This window comes from Schistocerca piceifrons, chromosome 1 (assembly GCF_021461385.2).
Source record: "Schistocerca piceifrons isolate TAMUIC-IGC-003096 chromosome 1, iqSchPice1.1, whole genome shotgun sequence".
Taxonomy (NCBI): Eukaryota; Metazoa; Arthropoda; class Insecta; order Orthoptera; family Acrididae; genus Schistocerca; species Schistocerca piceifrons.
The window spans coordinates 920,174,475-920,192,269 of record NC_060138.1 but is presented as its reverse complement, the minus strand read 5'-3'; the positions used below and the strand labels follow the sequence as shown (position 1 = coordinate 920,192,269).

The following is a 17,795-nucleotide window of genomic DNA, read 5'->3' as shown; positions in this document are numbered from 1 at the left end:
TTCGGGTAAAATGCAGGGAATGGAAGGCTGTTAAAAACTTGTACAGTAATCAGAGGACACTTATTGGAATTGGGGGCATGATGGGGAAGCAGTGGTTCAGAACGGAGTGATACAGGGTTGTAGCCTGTCGCCTGTGTTACTCAGTCTATACTTTGAGCAAGCAGTAAAGGGAACAAAATAAAAATTTGGAGCAGGAATGAAAATACAGGCAGAAGAAATAAAAACTTGGAGGTTTGGCGATGACATTGTTATTCTTCTAGGGTCAGCAAAGGACTTGTAAAGGTAATTGAACGGTACAGACTATATCTTGGAAGGAGGATATGAGAAGCATCAACAAAGGCAAAACAAGGATAATGGAATGTAGTCTAATTGAAAAGCTGGTAGTGAGGGAATTAGATTACGAAACGAGAGTCTGAAAGTAGTAGATGTGATTTAGTATTTTGTCACCAAAGTAACTGATGATGGCCAAAGAAGGAAGTACATAAAATCTACATTGTCAATGGCACGGAAAGCATTTCCGAAGAAAAGAAATTTGTTAACATCGAATTTAGGTAACTGTTAAGAAGTCTTTTTTGGAAGTATTTGTATGGAGTTTAGCCACGTGTGGAAATGAAACAAGGATGATCAACAGTTTAGACAAGAAGAAAAGGTAAACTTTAGAAATGTGGTGCTAAAGAAGAGTGGTGAAGATTTTTTTTTTTTTTTGGAAGTTACCTATTGCAGTCATCCATCAACTTGACGCCATACGCTATGGTATAGTTCAAAGCATCTAGTTATCTAGTTCATAGGCTAGGTATAACTAGGTGATGAAATCCTTAGTCACAGAGAGCGACGTCTCTTAAGAAATTTGTTACTCAAGTCAAATGTGATGGAAATATAAATTATGTTTGGCCCATTATTGATTATTTCTGGGATTTGACCGATTCTTACTATAGCCCTTTTAATATTTTCGTGTGATATTACGGCCTCATGATCCAGTGCATTGACAATAGCCAGTGTTAAATCAGAAAACAAATTATGATCAAAAATGCAAATATTGTAAACTTTATAGTCATTATAGGAATAATTCAAATTCGTCGAGGAACAAAAACATTTTCAATCAAAAAATTACTCTTTCGTGATTTATGGCTTCAGTGGCCCAAAAATATGCTCCTCAACTAAATTTACAATGATCACTCTACTTTTTTTTTGTCATCAGTCTACTGGCTGGTTTGATGCCGCCCGCAACGAATTCCTTTCCTGTGCTAACCTCTTCATCTCAGAGTAGCACTTGCAACCTACGTCCTCAATTCCTCACAATTCCTCAATTATTTGCTTGACGTATTCCAAGCTCTGTCTTCCTCTACAGTTTTTGCCCTCTACAGCCCCCTCTAGTACCATGGAAGTCATTCCCTCATGTCTTAGCAGATGTCCTATCATCCTGTCCCTTCTCCTTATCAGTGTTTTCCACATATTCCTTTCCTCTCCGATTCTTCGTAGAACCTTCTCATTCCTTACCTTATCAGTCCACCTAATTTTCAACATTCGTCTATAGCACCACATCTCAAATGCTTCGACTCTCTTCTGTTCCGGTTTTCCCACAGTCCATGTTTCACTACCATACAATGCTGTACTCCAGACGTACATCCTCAGAAATTTGTTCCTCAAATTAAGGCCGGTATTTGATATTGGTAGACTTCTCTTGGCCAGAAATGCCTCTTTTGCCATAGCGAGTCTGCTTTTGATGTCCTCCTTGCTCCGTCCGTCATTGGTTATTTTACTGCCTATGTAGCAGAATTCCTTAACTTCATTGACTTCGTGACCATCAATCCTGATGTTAAGTTTCTCGCTGTTCTCATTTCTACTACTTCTCATTACCTTCGTCTTTCTCCGATTTACTCTCAAACCATACTGTGTACTCATTAGACTGTTCATTCCGTTCAGCAGGTCATTTAATTCTTCTTCACTTTCACTCAGGATAGCAATGTCATCAGCGAATCGTATCATTGATATCCTTTCACCTTGTATTTTAATTCCACTCCTGAACCTTTCTTTTATTTCCATCATTGCTTCCTCGATGTACAGATTGAAGAGTAGGGGCGAAAGGCTACAGCCTAGTCTTACACCCTTCTTAATACGAGCACTTCGTTCTTGATCGTCCACTCTTATTATTCCCTCTTGCTTGCTGTACATATTGTATATGACCCGTCTCTCCCTATAGCTTACCCCTACTTTTTTCAGAATCTCGAACAGCTTGCACCATTTTATATTGTCGAATGCTTTTTCCAGGTCGACAAATCCTATGAAAGTGTCTTGATTTTTCTTTAGCCTTGTTTCCATTATTAGCCGTAACGTCAGAATTGCCTCTCTCGTCCCTTTGCTTCTCCTAAAGCCAAACTGATCGTCACCTAGCGCATTCTCAATTTTCTTTTCCATTCTTCGGTATATTATTCTTGTAAGCAGCTTCGATGCATGAGCTGTTAAGCTGATTGTGCGATAATTCTCGCACTTGTCAGCTCTTGCCGTCCTTGGAATTGTGTGGATGATGCTTTTCCGAAAGTCTGATGGTATATCGCCAGAATCATATATGCTACACACCAACGTGAATAGTCGTTTTGTTGCCACTTCCCCCAATGATTTTAGAAATTCTTATGGAATGTTCTCTATCCCTTCTGCCTTATTTGACCGTAAGTCCTCCAAAGCTCTTTTCAATTCCGATTCTAATACTGGATCCCCTATCTCTTCTAAATCGACTCCTGTTTCTTCTTCTATAACATCAGACAAATCTTCACCCTCATAGAGGCTTTCAATGTATTCTTTCCACCTATCTGCTCTACCTTAGTGTTCCCGAATAATATCTTGAACAAAATCGAGTATTGTATACAAATCGACATGAACCAAGTGTCTTTGACTTTTTAGCACTGACTTTCACTTTCAGATTTATTAACAAACGATTCCTCACCAACGGCTGTGCAATTTTTAAATAATTTTACTTTTGGCCTCTCCTTCTTTAATCAGTCTTTCCTTCAATAACACTTTTGGGAATGGTTCCATGCATGTGACACCTGTAGAATAAATACAAGAGATATTGATGCAAAGCAAGTCTTCAATCCAACTAATATTTTAGCACAGAACAGAAAATCGCATTTATGAATAATATCGTGCTGAGCAGTAGCCCGCCTTTCCCAGTCTCAGATTGATATGCATGAATCCCATAAGGTTGTTCAGTACCACAATCTGAAATAACCGCAGGCAGACTTTCTGCTGCATCGTTACTTGTTACTACTGATAGTAATTTAGCATCCCAATGGAAGGCAGTAGCTTTCAGTTTCTTATCCTTAAACTGGTTCTTCATTTCAGTAGTCTTTTCCAAGGAATTTCTCTCGGGAATTGTGAATAGCTGTACCGTTGGCTACTAAAATTTGGATATATTGAGCTTCGATTGTAGCTATTACTATGTGAACGCTTTCTCTGCCACTGATCCTACATTTCTCAATTTCAGCTGCAAGCTTGGGTGTCATTACTGCTATGCGTCGCCGTCTGTTTTTCGTTGAGTCAATGGATTTTTGAGCTAGACTTACCAGTAGATATTCCAGGAACTACCTGAAACTCCGGTCCTTCTGATTCTACACTTCTTGAACTCGGCGGCACCATTTCTGTAAGTTGATGAGACAGAAAAATGATAACGAATATCTACACGATAGCAAGTTACACTAAAGAAATATGATTAAAATTATCAGCATTCAGCGAAGAGTGGATTTTACTTTTCTGCGGTTTTAAAATGTATTTATGTTATAAAATCATACATGATCGACCCAGATGTTGAAGGTATATTCGCTTCTCTCTCGCCACTTTTCAGCTACTCTGCAATTCTTTAGTTCTGAAGTAACTCGTGAACCATTACATGCATGAAACCTGCCCGTCCTCTCAATCGCTGTTTGATCATAAAATGTTCCTTTCCTTAACAGTAACGATATTAAAGCACTATAATGCGCTATGTTTAGTTTTGGAGTATACCTAGCTATGGCAGTCCTTGGAAGTCCTAAATTATTTCTATACGAAAACTACGAGAGTGTTGTTTGTATTGACAAATAAGTCACAAAGTCGTACATTTCCCGTAGAATAAGTAATGCGTATTAAAATATGGCATGGAATCTATAACTTCATTGAGAAAGAATTATTTGACATATATTTGGGTATAAACTATTATGAGTTCACTTTGTTAATGTAAACTTGTGTGGAAGTCATACCCAAATCATTATTCTGTCTTTTGAGGAAGTCAAGTTACAGTCTTCTGGCCATTAATAACAAAATTCATAATCTGTGTAACCGAATTGAATTCCAGTAGAGGAAAGACATCGTTCTTGTGGAATTTCTACACTATATACACTTCCAGTTACAAAATTTTACCTTCATAATGCAATAAATGCTAGTTTCATGTTCCATAGGTCATTCGAAGGGCCCAAAGCACACTGTCGTTAAGCTTATGTGGAAATAAATATCAGAGGGAGCGTTGAGACAGCTTTCCGTGGATGTTCATATATACAGTGCGGGACTACAGTACCGGCAAAGCTGGCTGACAATAAGATCCACATGACAGGACACACGCTAGAATCAAGGATACACGCTACAATGTCATACGAGACACTTTCACGAGATAAGCCATTGCAAATATTAAGTGCTGGTACATTAATAACCAGTGTAACTGGCAGAATGTAGAATGCAAGCATGTAAACGTGCATGTATTGTGTTGTATAGTTGCTCAGTTCGTGGGGTGGAATCCATGAGCGTTGCATTTGATTTATCCATACAGGGACGGTAATGCTGTTTGTGGATGGTCCAGGAGTTTCATCTGATGATGTTCCACACGTGCTCGATCGGAGAAAGATCTGGTAATCGAGCAGGCCGAGGTAACATGTCGTCACTCTGTAGAGCATGTTGTGTTACAACTGTGGTATATGGTCGAGCGTTATCCTGTTGGGAAACACCCCTTGGTATGCTGTTCATGAACGCCAACACAGCTGGTCGAATCAACAACCTGACGTACAAATTTGGAGTCAGGATTGATGGAATGTCCACGAGAGTGCTCCACCTGTCATACAAATCCCATCCTCCATCATAACTCCAGGCGTATGTTCAGTATGCCTAGCACGCAGACTAGTTGGTTGCAGGCCCTCAACTGGCCACCTTCTAACCGCTATACGATCATCACTGACACCGAGGCAGAACCAGCTTTCCTCAGAAAACACAAGAGACCTCCACCCTGAGTTCTGGCTTAACACGACTAAAGTCGCAGATGGTGGTTTGGGTCAGTGGAGTACACGATACAGGGCGTCTGGTTCAGAGCTAACCATGAAGTAACCGATTTGTAACGGTTCTTTGTGTCATTACGGTACCAACTGGGACTAAAACTGCTGCTGTAGATGCAGTACCGGCGCCATAGCCATAAGCTGAACACGATGATCTTCCCTCTCACAAGGGAACCTCCCCATCGCACCCCCCTCAGATTTAGTCATAAGTTGGCACAGTGGATAGGCCTGGAAAAACAGATCAATCGAGAAAACAGGGAGAAGTTGTGTGGAACTATGAAAAAATTAAGCAAAATATACAAACTGAGTAGTCCATGCGCATCATAGGCAAATCAAGGAGAATGTGAGCTCAGAAGCGACGTGGTCCCGTGGTTAGCGTGAGCAGCTGCGGAATGGGAGGTCCTCGGTTCAATTCTTCCCTTGAGTGAAAATTTAAATTTTTTATTTTCAGACAATTATTATCTGTTCGTCCGTCCGTCTGATGCGATCACTTCTTTGGGAGTGATTATCACATCCACAAGAAAACTTAAATCGGGCAAGGTAGAAGAATCTTTTCACCCATTCGCCAAGTGTACAAGTTAGGTGGGTCGACAACATATTCCTGTCATGTGACGCACATGCCGTCACCAGTGTCGTATAGAATATATCAGACGTGTTTTCCTGCGGAGGAATCGGTTGACCTATGACCTTGCGGTGAAATCTTTTCGGTTCCCATTGGAGAGGCACGTCCTTTCGTCTACTAATCGCACGGTTTTGCGGTGCGGTCGCAAAACACAGACACTAAACTTATTACAGTGAACAGAGACGTCTATGAACGAACGGACAGATCATAAATTTGCGAAAATAAAAAATTTAACTTTTCACTCGATGGAAGACTTGAACCAAGGACCTCACGTTCCGCAGCTGCTCACGCTAACCACGGGACCACGGCACTCCTGCGTTCATACTTCCATGATTTGCCTATGTTACGCAAGGACTACTCAGTTTGTATATTTTGCTCATTTTTTTCATAGTTCCACACAACTTCTTCCTGTTTTCTCGATTGATCTGTGTTCAGTTTTTCAAGGCCTATCCACTGTGTCAACTTACAACTAAATCTGAGGGGGGTGCGATGGGGAGGTTCCATTGTCAGTACTGGCATGTGGCCACCTGGAGCACCGTCATCTTGTAACCGTTCATTCTCGTGACCAACGCTGCCAGGGATCATGTGCAGTGGCTACATTCCTGCCAAGTATTATTGTAATATCGCAAAAGGAACAATGAGTTTCTCGTAGCCTTATTAGAAGATCTCTTTCAAACTCAGTGAGTTGTTGATAACAGCGTCTTAGTTGCCGTAAGGGCATCCTTGACTAACATCAACTCACCTTGCCCAATCTCAGATGTAAATAACGCTCACGAACGTTACAGCGTCTATTTAAAGCAAACTTTGTTTGTATCCTCAGTGGCCTTACTATCCCCAGCCTTATGCGACAGGCGTTAAATTTGAATAGAAATCATGTTTCAGATGTATAAAGAGGCTTAGAACATTTCTTTTGTGCCGCACCATTACTTCTTGATGTTACAACTTTTTTTCCGTCAGTGTATTTTCCAAGTTAACGTAGTTTTTGTGGGAAGCTTTTCTTGCTATCCCCTAGTTACACTTTATATTATTATTTCTGCCGCAACAAGTTACTTTATAGTCCAAATAGCATGGCCGTTCTACAACTTTTAGTACCTTCTTTTCTTAATCTAATTCCCTCAATATCATGTCGTTTAATTTATCGACAGTGGTTTACCCTTGTTTTCCTTTCGGTGATCTTATAAACTCTCTTAGAGAGTTAAACTGACCTTCCATGTCCGTTGCTGTCTGTCAGATTTAGAAAGTCGTTGGTAAACCTGAATGTTTTTGTTTCTTATGAATGAATTGTAATTCCCTTTCTGGTTTTGCCATGGTTTCTTTTACCATTTGTTTAATGTGGCGATATCATAACATCATTGATAGACCTCAAGCATGTCTCATCTAGTGCTTTCCTTTGATGTAATTAGATTCCTGTAACTAGTAGACGCCGACATCTGGGAAGATCAGTTTAGATTCCGCAGAAATGTTGGAACACGTGAGGCAATACTGACTCTACGACTTATCTTAGAAAATAGGTTAAGGAAAGGCAAACCTACATTTCTAGCATTTGTAGACTTAGAGAAAGCTTTTGATAATGTTGGCTGGAATACTCTCTTTCAAATTCTAAAGGTGGTAGGGGTAAAATACAGGGTGCAAAAGGTTATTTACAATTTGTACAGAAACCAGGTGGCATTTATAAGAGTCGAGGGGCATGAAAGGGGAGCAGCGGTTGGGAAGGGAGTGAGACAGGGTTGTAGCCTGTCCCCGATGTTATTCAATCTGTATATTGAGCAAGCACTAATGGAAACAAAAGGAAAATTCGGAGTAGGTATTAAAGCCCACGGAGAAGAAATAAAAACGTTGAGGTTCGCCGATAACATTGTAATTCTGTCAGAGACATCAACAAAAGCAAAAGGAGGATAATGGAATGTAGTCGAATGAAGTCGGGTGATGCTGAGGGAATTAGATTAGGATATGAGACACTTAAAGTAGTAAAGGAGCTTTGCTATTTGGGGAGCAAAATAACTGACGATGGTCGAAGTAGAGAGGATATAAAATGTAGACTGGCAATGGCAAGGAAAGCGTTTCTGAAGAAGAGAAATGTGTTAACATCGAGTATTGATTTAAGTGTCAGGAAGTCGTTTCTGAAAGTATTTGTATGGAGTGTAGCCATGTATGGAAGTGAAACATGGACGACAAATAGTTTGGACAAGAAGAGAAGAGAATATTTCGAAATGTGGTGCTACAGAAGAATGCTGAAGATTAGAGGGGTAAATCACATAACTAATGAGGAGGTATTGAATAGAATTGGGGAGAAGAGGAGTTTGTGGCACAACTTGACAAGAAGAAGGGATCGGTTGGTAGGACATGTTCTGAGGCATCAAGGGATCACAAATTTAGTATTGGAGGGCAGCGTGGAGGGTAAAAATCGTAGAGGGAGACCAAGAGATGAATACACTAAGCAGATTCAGATGGATGTAGGTTGCAGTAAGTACGGGGAGATTAAGAAGCTTGCACAGGATAGAGTAGCATGGTGAGCTGCATCAAACCAGTCGCAGGACTGAAGACAACAACAACAACAACAACTCTAATCTCATGTCTGTTCAAACTGTAGATAACTCCTAGCTCCCTACATTTTATCCCTGCTACTTCTAGAATTTCAGAGTGTGTACCACAGCCAACATGGTTGAAAGTTTTCAGTTAAAGTGCGAATGCCATAAATATTTGCTGTCTTTCTTCAGCCTATCTTATAAAATAAGTCTTTGGGTCAGTGTGTCCTTACGTGTTCCTATATTTCCCCAAAATTCAAAACAGTCTGGACTGATTTCTGCTTCTACTAGTATTCCAGTTCTCCTACATATCACTGGGGTCAGTATTTTGCAACAGTGAATTACTACACTAATGATTCTAAAGTACTGACATCTTTCAAAAACTTCCTTATTTGGACCTGGAAAAAACTCATTCCCCTTTAGCTTTGAAAATAGTTTGCATCTCACATATATAATGCATTTCAGATGTTCTTTACAGTATCTCAACGAGAAAATGTCATCTGCTCTACGTGCCTCGTTTCGACTGCTCCGTAAGATTCTTCTGGTAGAATTACATCCTCTATTACATCTTCATATACTTTCTCTTTTTTCCATTATATTCTCTTTATCACCCTTTCCTTTGAATAGGATTATCTTTTATCCTTCCCTTCTTTGTTTAGTACTGGCTTCTGAACTAAAATATTAACATTAACACAAAAGGGTCCCCTTTTTCCAAAGATCACTTTATTTCTCGGGTAAACGGCTTCTTTATTTCATAAACGTGTATTTTTCAATAGATTTGAAATTTTCCTCCAGCCATGCCTGCTTTGCCAATGTGAACGTTCTATCGCTCTTATTTTTAGACGTCTGAATTCTTTTTTGTCAGATTCACATGCAGCGTTTTGATTTTTTCTCGTTTGGACACTTAAATTCAGTATCTCGTGTGTTGCCCTCGAATTCATAATGGCTCTTGTCTTTTTGGCTACTTTATCTTCTAGTACTTTAAGCATTTCATCTCTCAAAACTATTCGATAATCTCCTGTGTGCTTCTAATGCCTGTTTTAGTCAATCACATCCATTGAAAATGTCGATAACTACTCGTTCTCAGTCTCCTAAATTTCCTTCCTTGCTGGAAAATTTTCAGCGTAAGTCTGCAGTTGATAAGAAACAAATTATGAACGGAATCCACGTCTGACACTGATAAGGTTTCACTACTTAAAATCTGGATCTGAAATACTGTTTATCACAATATAAGCATTCTGAAACCTTCGGTGTCAGCAGGTCTCTTCCAATTTGCTTCATTACTGCTAACCAGTTGTTAGGAATGAATGAATTGTCCTTGGGTAAATTTCTAACAGGCACTTTACCCTTTCATTTCGTTCCTCCTACCCACATTCAATTGAAATTTTACCATATCTGCTTTCTGCCTGTGACTATATTACAGTCCCCAATCACAATTAGATTTTATCTTGGTTACTGATCTGAATAGCGCAATTTATCTCGTCACACATTCATTCAACCTGTGGAACAAATTTTCAGTTATCTTGTCCAGTTTTATAAGACTCGTCTATCACTTTCAACATCCCCTTTTTGTGAAGTAATTCTCTCAGAATCGCCTACAATTCGTTACACCTGATAATTTCAATTTACTTCTGATTCTCAATATCCTTAGTTTCCTCATCTCCGGAAATTTTTCAGATTCAAGCTGCAGTTTACAAGAAATAAATTAAGGTCGGAAGCCACATCTGACCCTGGTAAGGTTTTTCAGCGTAAAGTCTGGCACCAAAACGTTGTGAACATTGACCACAGCGAAACTCAATACTGCCTGATGGTGTTTTGGGCACGCGACACCGATAATAAAGTACGTAAATAGAGCAAAGACGAACAGACCATCATTCTAGCGACAATTCTGACTGCAGATGTGCAACTCCACTGGAACAGGCAACTTTGACGAAGAGTAAATTGTTATCGGTCGGTAACTGAGAACTCGTATCTTATAAAGGCGTAGCTGGTCGGTTATTCGAGGGCTACTGTCATGAACATCTACAGAAATCAGTTGACGTATGGTATAACCACGGTCAGGCGAGAAGATGATGGAAAGAAACGTATCTCGACATAACGTGGAGAACTAAGGTTTGTCGGCCCTGCAAAGCAGGTAGGCGGCGATCTGCGACACATCTAACGACAGATTACAGTACTGGTGGATGCAGAAATGTTCCTGAACAAATCATTCAGCGTACATTATTGAGCATGAAGCTCCGAAACAGATAACCCCTTCACGTTCCCATGTTGACCAAAAGACGTTGTGAGTTACGATTGTAGTAGGTGTGCGACATTCAAGTTAGGACTCACGATCAATGCAAATATGTTACACGATCGGACAATAACGTACCTTCTCACACCAGATCTCTGAGCGTGTCCGGATAAGCTACCATCCAGCGGAACGGTTGCATCAGAATTGAACCTGGAGCCAATATTAAGCTACGAGGGGCATTAATCTCGGCTTTCATGGGAGTATCCGAGGTCACCGTAATAGCTATGGACTACGTGAGCCGTACTGCGTACTACCTTCTCCGCTCTTGATGTCTACCCTGATGACTATGCTATCTCCGAGCAAGATGGCACTGTCGTAAGATCACAGTCGTGTTACAATGGTCTGATGAGTGTTACCTTGACCAAAAATTAATCTGATCTATATCTGATGGCAGACATCTTGGACGTTATCGGGCGCTAGCTCAGCTCACGCTAACCACTGGCCCGTAATTTATGTGAAACGCGTGACTTGTGCCTGGACATCTGGTCAAACATACCTGTGCAAACGCACAGAGGACTTCTCGAATCCTTATCAAACCGAGTCGCCGGTTTACTGCGTCCGAAAGTTCGACCAACACTGTTTCAGAAGAGTAGTCATAGTGTTTTGGCATATCAAATGGTTCAAATGACTCTGAGCACTACAGGACTTAACTTCTGGGGTCATCAGTCCCCTTGAACTTAGAACTACTTAAACCTAACTAGCTTAAGGACATCACACACATCCATGCCCGAAGCAAGATTCTAACCTGCGATTTGGCTTATCAATATGTATTCTTAACTTCACTGAGAAATGAATTTAAATACTTTCAGGTATGTATGCAATGAACAACACTCTCTAGAACGACCACATTGATACTATACTGCAATATCTGGCAATATTCAACATATACAAACTTGTGAAAATAATGACTAGATTGCTGGTAGCGGAGCAGACAAGTATGCAGAAGTGCTGGATTTATGAAGCACTTCCGTTATGTACAACAGGGTGTATAAAAAGGATGCGATGGTTTGTTGAGTAAAGAAAACATTACATAAGGCTACAGAGAGTTTATTTATACACACGCAGTACACACAGACACGTATAGATTAGTTAGAAGCGGTTCAGCCGATGATGGGGTGAGCCAAGCCCAGCCCCACGCTAAGAGGGCCGTGGGCGATGGTGGGGGCGGCGACGATGGGGGCGGCGGCTATGGCGGGGGCGGCGAGGACGCGCGGCGCCAACACAGCGCCGGGGGCGGCCAGAACTCCCGCCCCCAGGAGGCCGCGCTTCTCTCGCGTCTCCTGGCAGCAAGCAATTGCCACGCAGGCGGCCAAGACAATCACCTACAAAAGAAGTGTACATTAAATTTACGTCTTCGCAGGAGCTTTGCGGTGCAATACAGATTAATCGACACCGACACATTAGAAACGATAATATTCCTTGTGCAACCATTCAGACTGGATTTTTCTCTGATTGAAGATTGTCTACTATCTCAAAATATATATATCGTGAAACTTCAATTACACGTTGTTACAGTAGAATTCTCGATATTAGATGGGTGTATCCGATACCTAATAAGGAGGTACTGTATAGAACTAGAGAGAAAAAGGAATTATGGCAGATCTTCACTAAAAGAAAGGATTAGTCGACAGGACGCGTCATGAATTATCAACGAATCGCAAATTTGCTACCGCAGGTAATTCGAGGGAGGTTACAATTATTGAGGGGGGGGGTCCGAATTTAGAGTGCAGAAAGCAAGTAACAGGAAATTCTGACTGTTTGCTGCTGTCTGTCATCAAAGGGCTGTTTTGCATGTGCAGTGTGAATATAAACAGGAAATGTTAACGATTTTTAATGCGGGGTTCCCAAATGAAATATTTACGTTCACACAACTTAACGGCTATGGGGGACTTTAAATTTGAAGAAAAATAGATAATTACAATTCCAACTTAGTGTAGTGCCATATAGACTCACACCGATGTCTGGACGCTCGGCAACCTTTTTGTACTGAACGACATTCGCTACACATGTAAAATTTAGCTGTCTAATTGATAATATGGCTTCAAGAACGGATCCGTCAGAGCCATATTTAAATTATGAAGCCCAGCCTGACACCCAAGAACGAATTTCGTCTTTTTCAATAAAAGTCAGGAATGTTTTGATGGCAGGGTGGACTCTGGCAAGGTAAATATTTCTATTCAAGAGTCTATGACTCCGTATTCATACATATTGCGGAAGGGTACACCGACCAAATTTTTACAGATTATAACATGTCCCCTTTGCCATTATAAGAGCAAAGTACTTGCTCAAAAGGAAAAAGAAATTTAAGAGGAAACCAATCGGCAGTTAAGCCTTGCTAATATGAGATCAGAAAGTAATGCAAATTTTCAAAGACTTACGTGACAGGAAGTAAACTTTTACGGAGGCAGATCATTAAATCAGTTATATGCTAGACAAATAATGATTAAATGAGAACGAATACGTTCTTGGATTAGATGCAGAACATTTACAGGCCAGGTGTCGCTCACTCTCCCAATGGAAGGTGTAACATACTCGTATGATATACGAATTTAAGTGGTTGTATGGTAGCTGGAAGTGCTACTTACGAGAAACTTCATGTTGTAAGTTGACAGAGATGTGTGCGTCGAATGCTGTGGAGTGGCCAGCTCCCGGCTTATATAGCTGCACCGACTCCACACGCAGGGCGCTGGCCGCCACAGCTGTCGGCCTTCAGTTTCCCACAGTAGATGACGCCCGTGGTCACAGCCTCCACACTGTCGTGACCTGTCCCGTTCCTACGCTTCAGGATATTAAAACACTGAAGTTCCTGCATTTTGAATTTTTACGTATTGGTACCCCTATGCCGTTGATACTGGATACAACAATCATGAACCTCACACTGCTTTTTATTGTCTGCTGGCTTGACTACGAGAGTAGTAGTCAACGTGTAGACTGATAAGGATTGTATCATAGCCCGAAAGTCTGAGACCAAATTAGATTGCTGTTAATATACTGATAACTGGACCATGAGACCTGTAGTCACGGATTCTCAGTCTTAGGTTCGTTGTTGGGGGACCAGTCTCGAGTACTTGGCTGGAATATTTCATGCGACGGCCTCTAGTATCACTGATGTTTTGTGCGTATCACCTTTACTAGTCACGTTGGTAATGTTTCGAGCCAGCGAGCTCCAAGCAGCTGTTGATGTTCTGGACTAATACCTGCTAGTGGTAGTGGTAAAAAACCTGTCTGTGTACTCCTTGTTTCTTTCTTTTTTCTTTCTTCGTGAGAAGATTCCATAAAAATACAGTATTTACTTCTGAATCAATTTAGTGCACCTGCTTTAACAGGAATGATAAAATACGCGTGGTATTTTCCGGTATCGCTTTTGAAAAATCTGCGTGCCTGCAAGAAAGTTGCTGCCATTAAATGTGCGTGGCACTCAACGAATCTGGATTTCGGTTCCTTCTACGACAAATACCATCCAGAATTTTCCTCTTGAGCAGCATGCGATAGCAATTGAGATGATTCCGTTATCTGTTCTGTAACAAACAGAATACGCGGTTGAAGGAAGTTTGCTGTAGTGATTGACATATCAATGAAATAATTACCACGAAAATGTCCATATTAGAATGATTTTGCATGAGATATTGTATTGTATTGTACATGGACCGGGGATCTAAAACCGAAGGAGAGACACCGTCCCAGGCCGCAGTCCACAACCCCACGTCGATTACCTCCGCCGCTCCACACCGAATCACTCTTTCAGGGTTATTGAGCTGTTTGATCCCCGGAGGACCCCCCAAGGGAACATCTGTAACAAACAGAATACGCGGTTGAAGGAAGTTTGCTGTAGTGATTGACATATCAATGAAATAATTACCACGAAAATGTCCATATTAGAATGATTTTGCATGAGATATTGTATTGTATTGTACATGGACCGGGGATCTAAAAACGAAGGAGAGACACCGTCCCAGGCCGCAGTCCACAACCCCACGTCGATTACCTCCGCCGCTCCACACCGAATCACTCTTTCAGGGTTATTGAGCGGTTTGATCCCCGGAGGACTCCCCAAGGGAACGTCTGTAACAAACAGAATACGCGGTTGAAGGAAGTTTGCTGTAGTGATTGACATATCAATGAAATAATTACCGCGAAAATGTCCATATTAGAATGATTTTGCATGAGATATTGTATTGTATTGTACATGGACCGGGGATCTATAAACGAAGGAGAGATACCATCCCAGGCCGCAGTCCACAACCCCACGTCGATTACCTCCGCCGCTCCACACCGAATCACTCTTTCAGGGTTATTGTGCGGTTTGATCCCCGGAGGACCCCCCAAGGGAACATCTGTAACAAACAGAATACGCGGTTGAAGGAAGTTTGCTGTAGTGATTGACATATCAATGAAATAATTACCACGAAAATGTCCATATTAGAATGATTTTGCATGAGATATTGTATTGTATTGTACATGGACCGGGGATCTAAAACCGAAGGAGAGACACCGTCCCAGGCCGCAGTCCACAACCCCACGTCGATTACCTCCGCCGCTCCACACCGAATCACTCTTTCAGGGTTATTGAGCTGTTTGATCCCCGGAGGACCCCCCAAGGGAACATCTGTAACAAACAGAATACGCGGTTGAAGGAAGTTTGCTGTAGTGATTGACATATCAATGAAATAATTACCGCGAAAATGTCCATATTAGAATGATTTTGCATGAGATATTGTATTGTATTGTACATGGACCGGGGATCTATAAACGAAGGAGAGATACCATCCCAGGCCGCAGTCCACAACCCCACGTCGATTACCTCCGCCGCTCCACACCGAATCACTCTTTCAGGGTTATTGAGCTGTTTGATCCCCGGAGGACCCCCCAAGGGAACATCTGTAACAAACAGAATACGCGGTTGAAGGAAGTTTGCTGTAGTGATTGACATATCAATGAAATAATTACCACGAAAATGTCCATATTAGAATGATTTTGCATGAGATATTGTATTGTATTGTACATGGACCGGGGATCTAAAACCGAAGGAGAGACACCGTCCCAGGCCGCAGTCCACAACCCCACGTCGATTACCTCCGCCGCTCCACACCGAATCACTCTTTCAGGGTTATTGAGCTGTTTGATCCCCGGAGGACCCCCCAAGGGAACATCTGCAACAAACAGAATACGCGGTTGAAGGAAGTTTGCTGTAGTGATTGACATATCAATGAAATAATTACCACGAAAATGTCCATATTAGAATGATTTTGCATGAGATATTGTATTGTATTGTACATGGACCGGGGATCTAAAAACGAAGGAGAGACACCGTCCCAGGCCGCAGTCCACAACCCCACGTCGATTACCTCCGCCGCTCCACACCGAATCACTCTTTCAGGGTTATTGAGCGGTTTGATCCCCGGAGGACCCCCCAAGGGAACGTCTGTAACAAACAGAATACGCGGTTGAAGGAAGTTTGCTGTAGTGATTGACATATCAATGAAATAATTACCGCGAAAATGTCCATATTAGAATGATTTTGCATGAGATATTGTATTGTATTGTACATGGACCGGGGATCTATAAACGAAGGAGAGATACCATCCCAGGCCGCAGTCCACAACCCCACGTCGATTACCTCCGCCGCTCCACACCGAATCACTCTTTCAGGGTTATTGTGCGGTTTGATCCCCGGAGGACCCCCCAAGGGAACGTCTCACATCAGCCGAGTGTAGCCCCTATGTTTGCGTGGTAGAGTAATGGTGGTGTACGCGTACGTGAAGAACTTGTTTGCGGAGCAATCACCGACATAGTGTAGCTGAGATGGAATAAGAGGAACCCATCCACATTCAGCGAGGCAGATGGACAACTTCCTAAAAACCATGCACAGACTGGCCGGTTCACCGGGCCTCGATACAAGTCCGCCGACGGATTCGTTCCGGGGACCAGGCGCTCCTCCCACCGGGTGGACTTGCATGACATATACCATCAATGATGTTCCATAGGATGAAAATTAAGAAAAAAAGAGTACGGACCTGGAATTTTAACCCGTACCGAAAGCATGGTGTCCGCGAACCTTAATTGCCGTGCTACGCTCGCTTGGTCGAACTTGAATAAGGCTACAGTTATAGGCCGTACGATTAAAATTTCAATATCGATTTTCTCGGAAACTACGAGCCGTTGCAGAAAAAGTCGATAGCTTCCCTGTGGGTTTTCTGCAACTTACTTAAGATTCGTCAAAATTTATGTTTAACAGCTCTGATGGGCCTCTTGTGAGATGTCAACGTCTTTTTTCTGTAAACCTCTGAATTTGTTTTCAGTCGATCTTTGGAGGTTAAACAATCTAAAAACTGCAGAAGTAGACGTCGCGCAATAAACAACAGCGTATAGCAGACGATTATGTGCACCATATCCACAAAGTCATGAATGAAGTATTACTTGGCACAAACGTAAAAAATTGCCAGAAACATAATGTACTAACACATTCACTGATTAATCATGTTTCGTAAAATAATTTCTTCTATGTAGTTCTATGTTCTTCCCTCATTTCTATCGGAAGTGCTAATGTGGAGTTTCAATGAAGTGACTGAAAGTCAGTGGAATAGAACGGTTTCCACACTTGGCAATGACAATATGTTCGCGTCTTCGTAATAGTCGCACTGCTGGAGAACATTTTCGAAAGCCACAATGTTTTTGTAACAAGTTGTTCCTTACCGCTGTGTTCTAATCCTCTGATTACATTTGCACTACGAAGACAACTGAAGGTAGACCGCATGGAAACACAGCAGCTTCTATTTTGGAAAATATAACCGTTTAAGTATTGCATGCGTTAACATGTGTTTTTTTGCACAAAAATATGGTATCGCAAAGTAATACGTCGTTTATGGTTTTTGTGACCATTGTGGTTGTAGTTGTCTGTCAAACGGAACTGTTTGTTCAGCGGCTCGTACTTTTGTGCTCTTTAGATTCGATAAACTGCAAACACTAATAGTAAACTAACGTAATTTTTTACAGATAAACGACATTGATGAGTGGTAGTAAATACGCGTATTCACATATTAAATTCGAACTTATTTGGTTTTAGGCGT

General features: G+C 41.5%; 1 protein-coding gene across 1 annotated transcript; it reads right to left on the bottom strand.

Annotated features, from left to right (window-relative positions):
- Nucleotides 1-11,759: 11,759 nt before the first annotated feature.
- LOC124781286 (cuticle protein 65-like) lies at nt 11,760-13,377 on the bottom strand. Its single transcript, XM_047254270.1, has 2 exons — nt 13,314-13,377; nt 11,760-12,050 (listed from the first exon to the last, which is right to left on the bottom strand). Exons 1-2 carry the CDS (start codon nt 13,323-13,325, stop codon nt 11,829-11,831), a joined length of 234 nt encoding a protein of 77 aa, XP_047110226.1. The 5' UTR covers nt 13,326-13,377; the 3' UTR covers nt 11,760-11,828.
- Nucleotides 13,378-17,795: the final 4,418 nt, after the last annotated feature.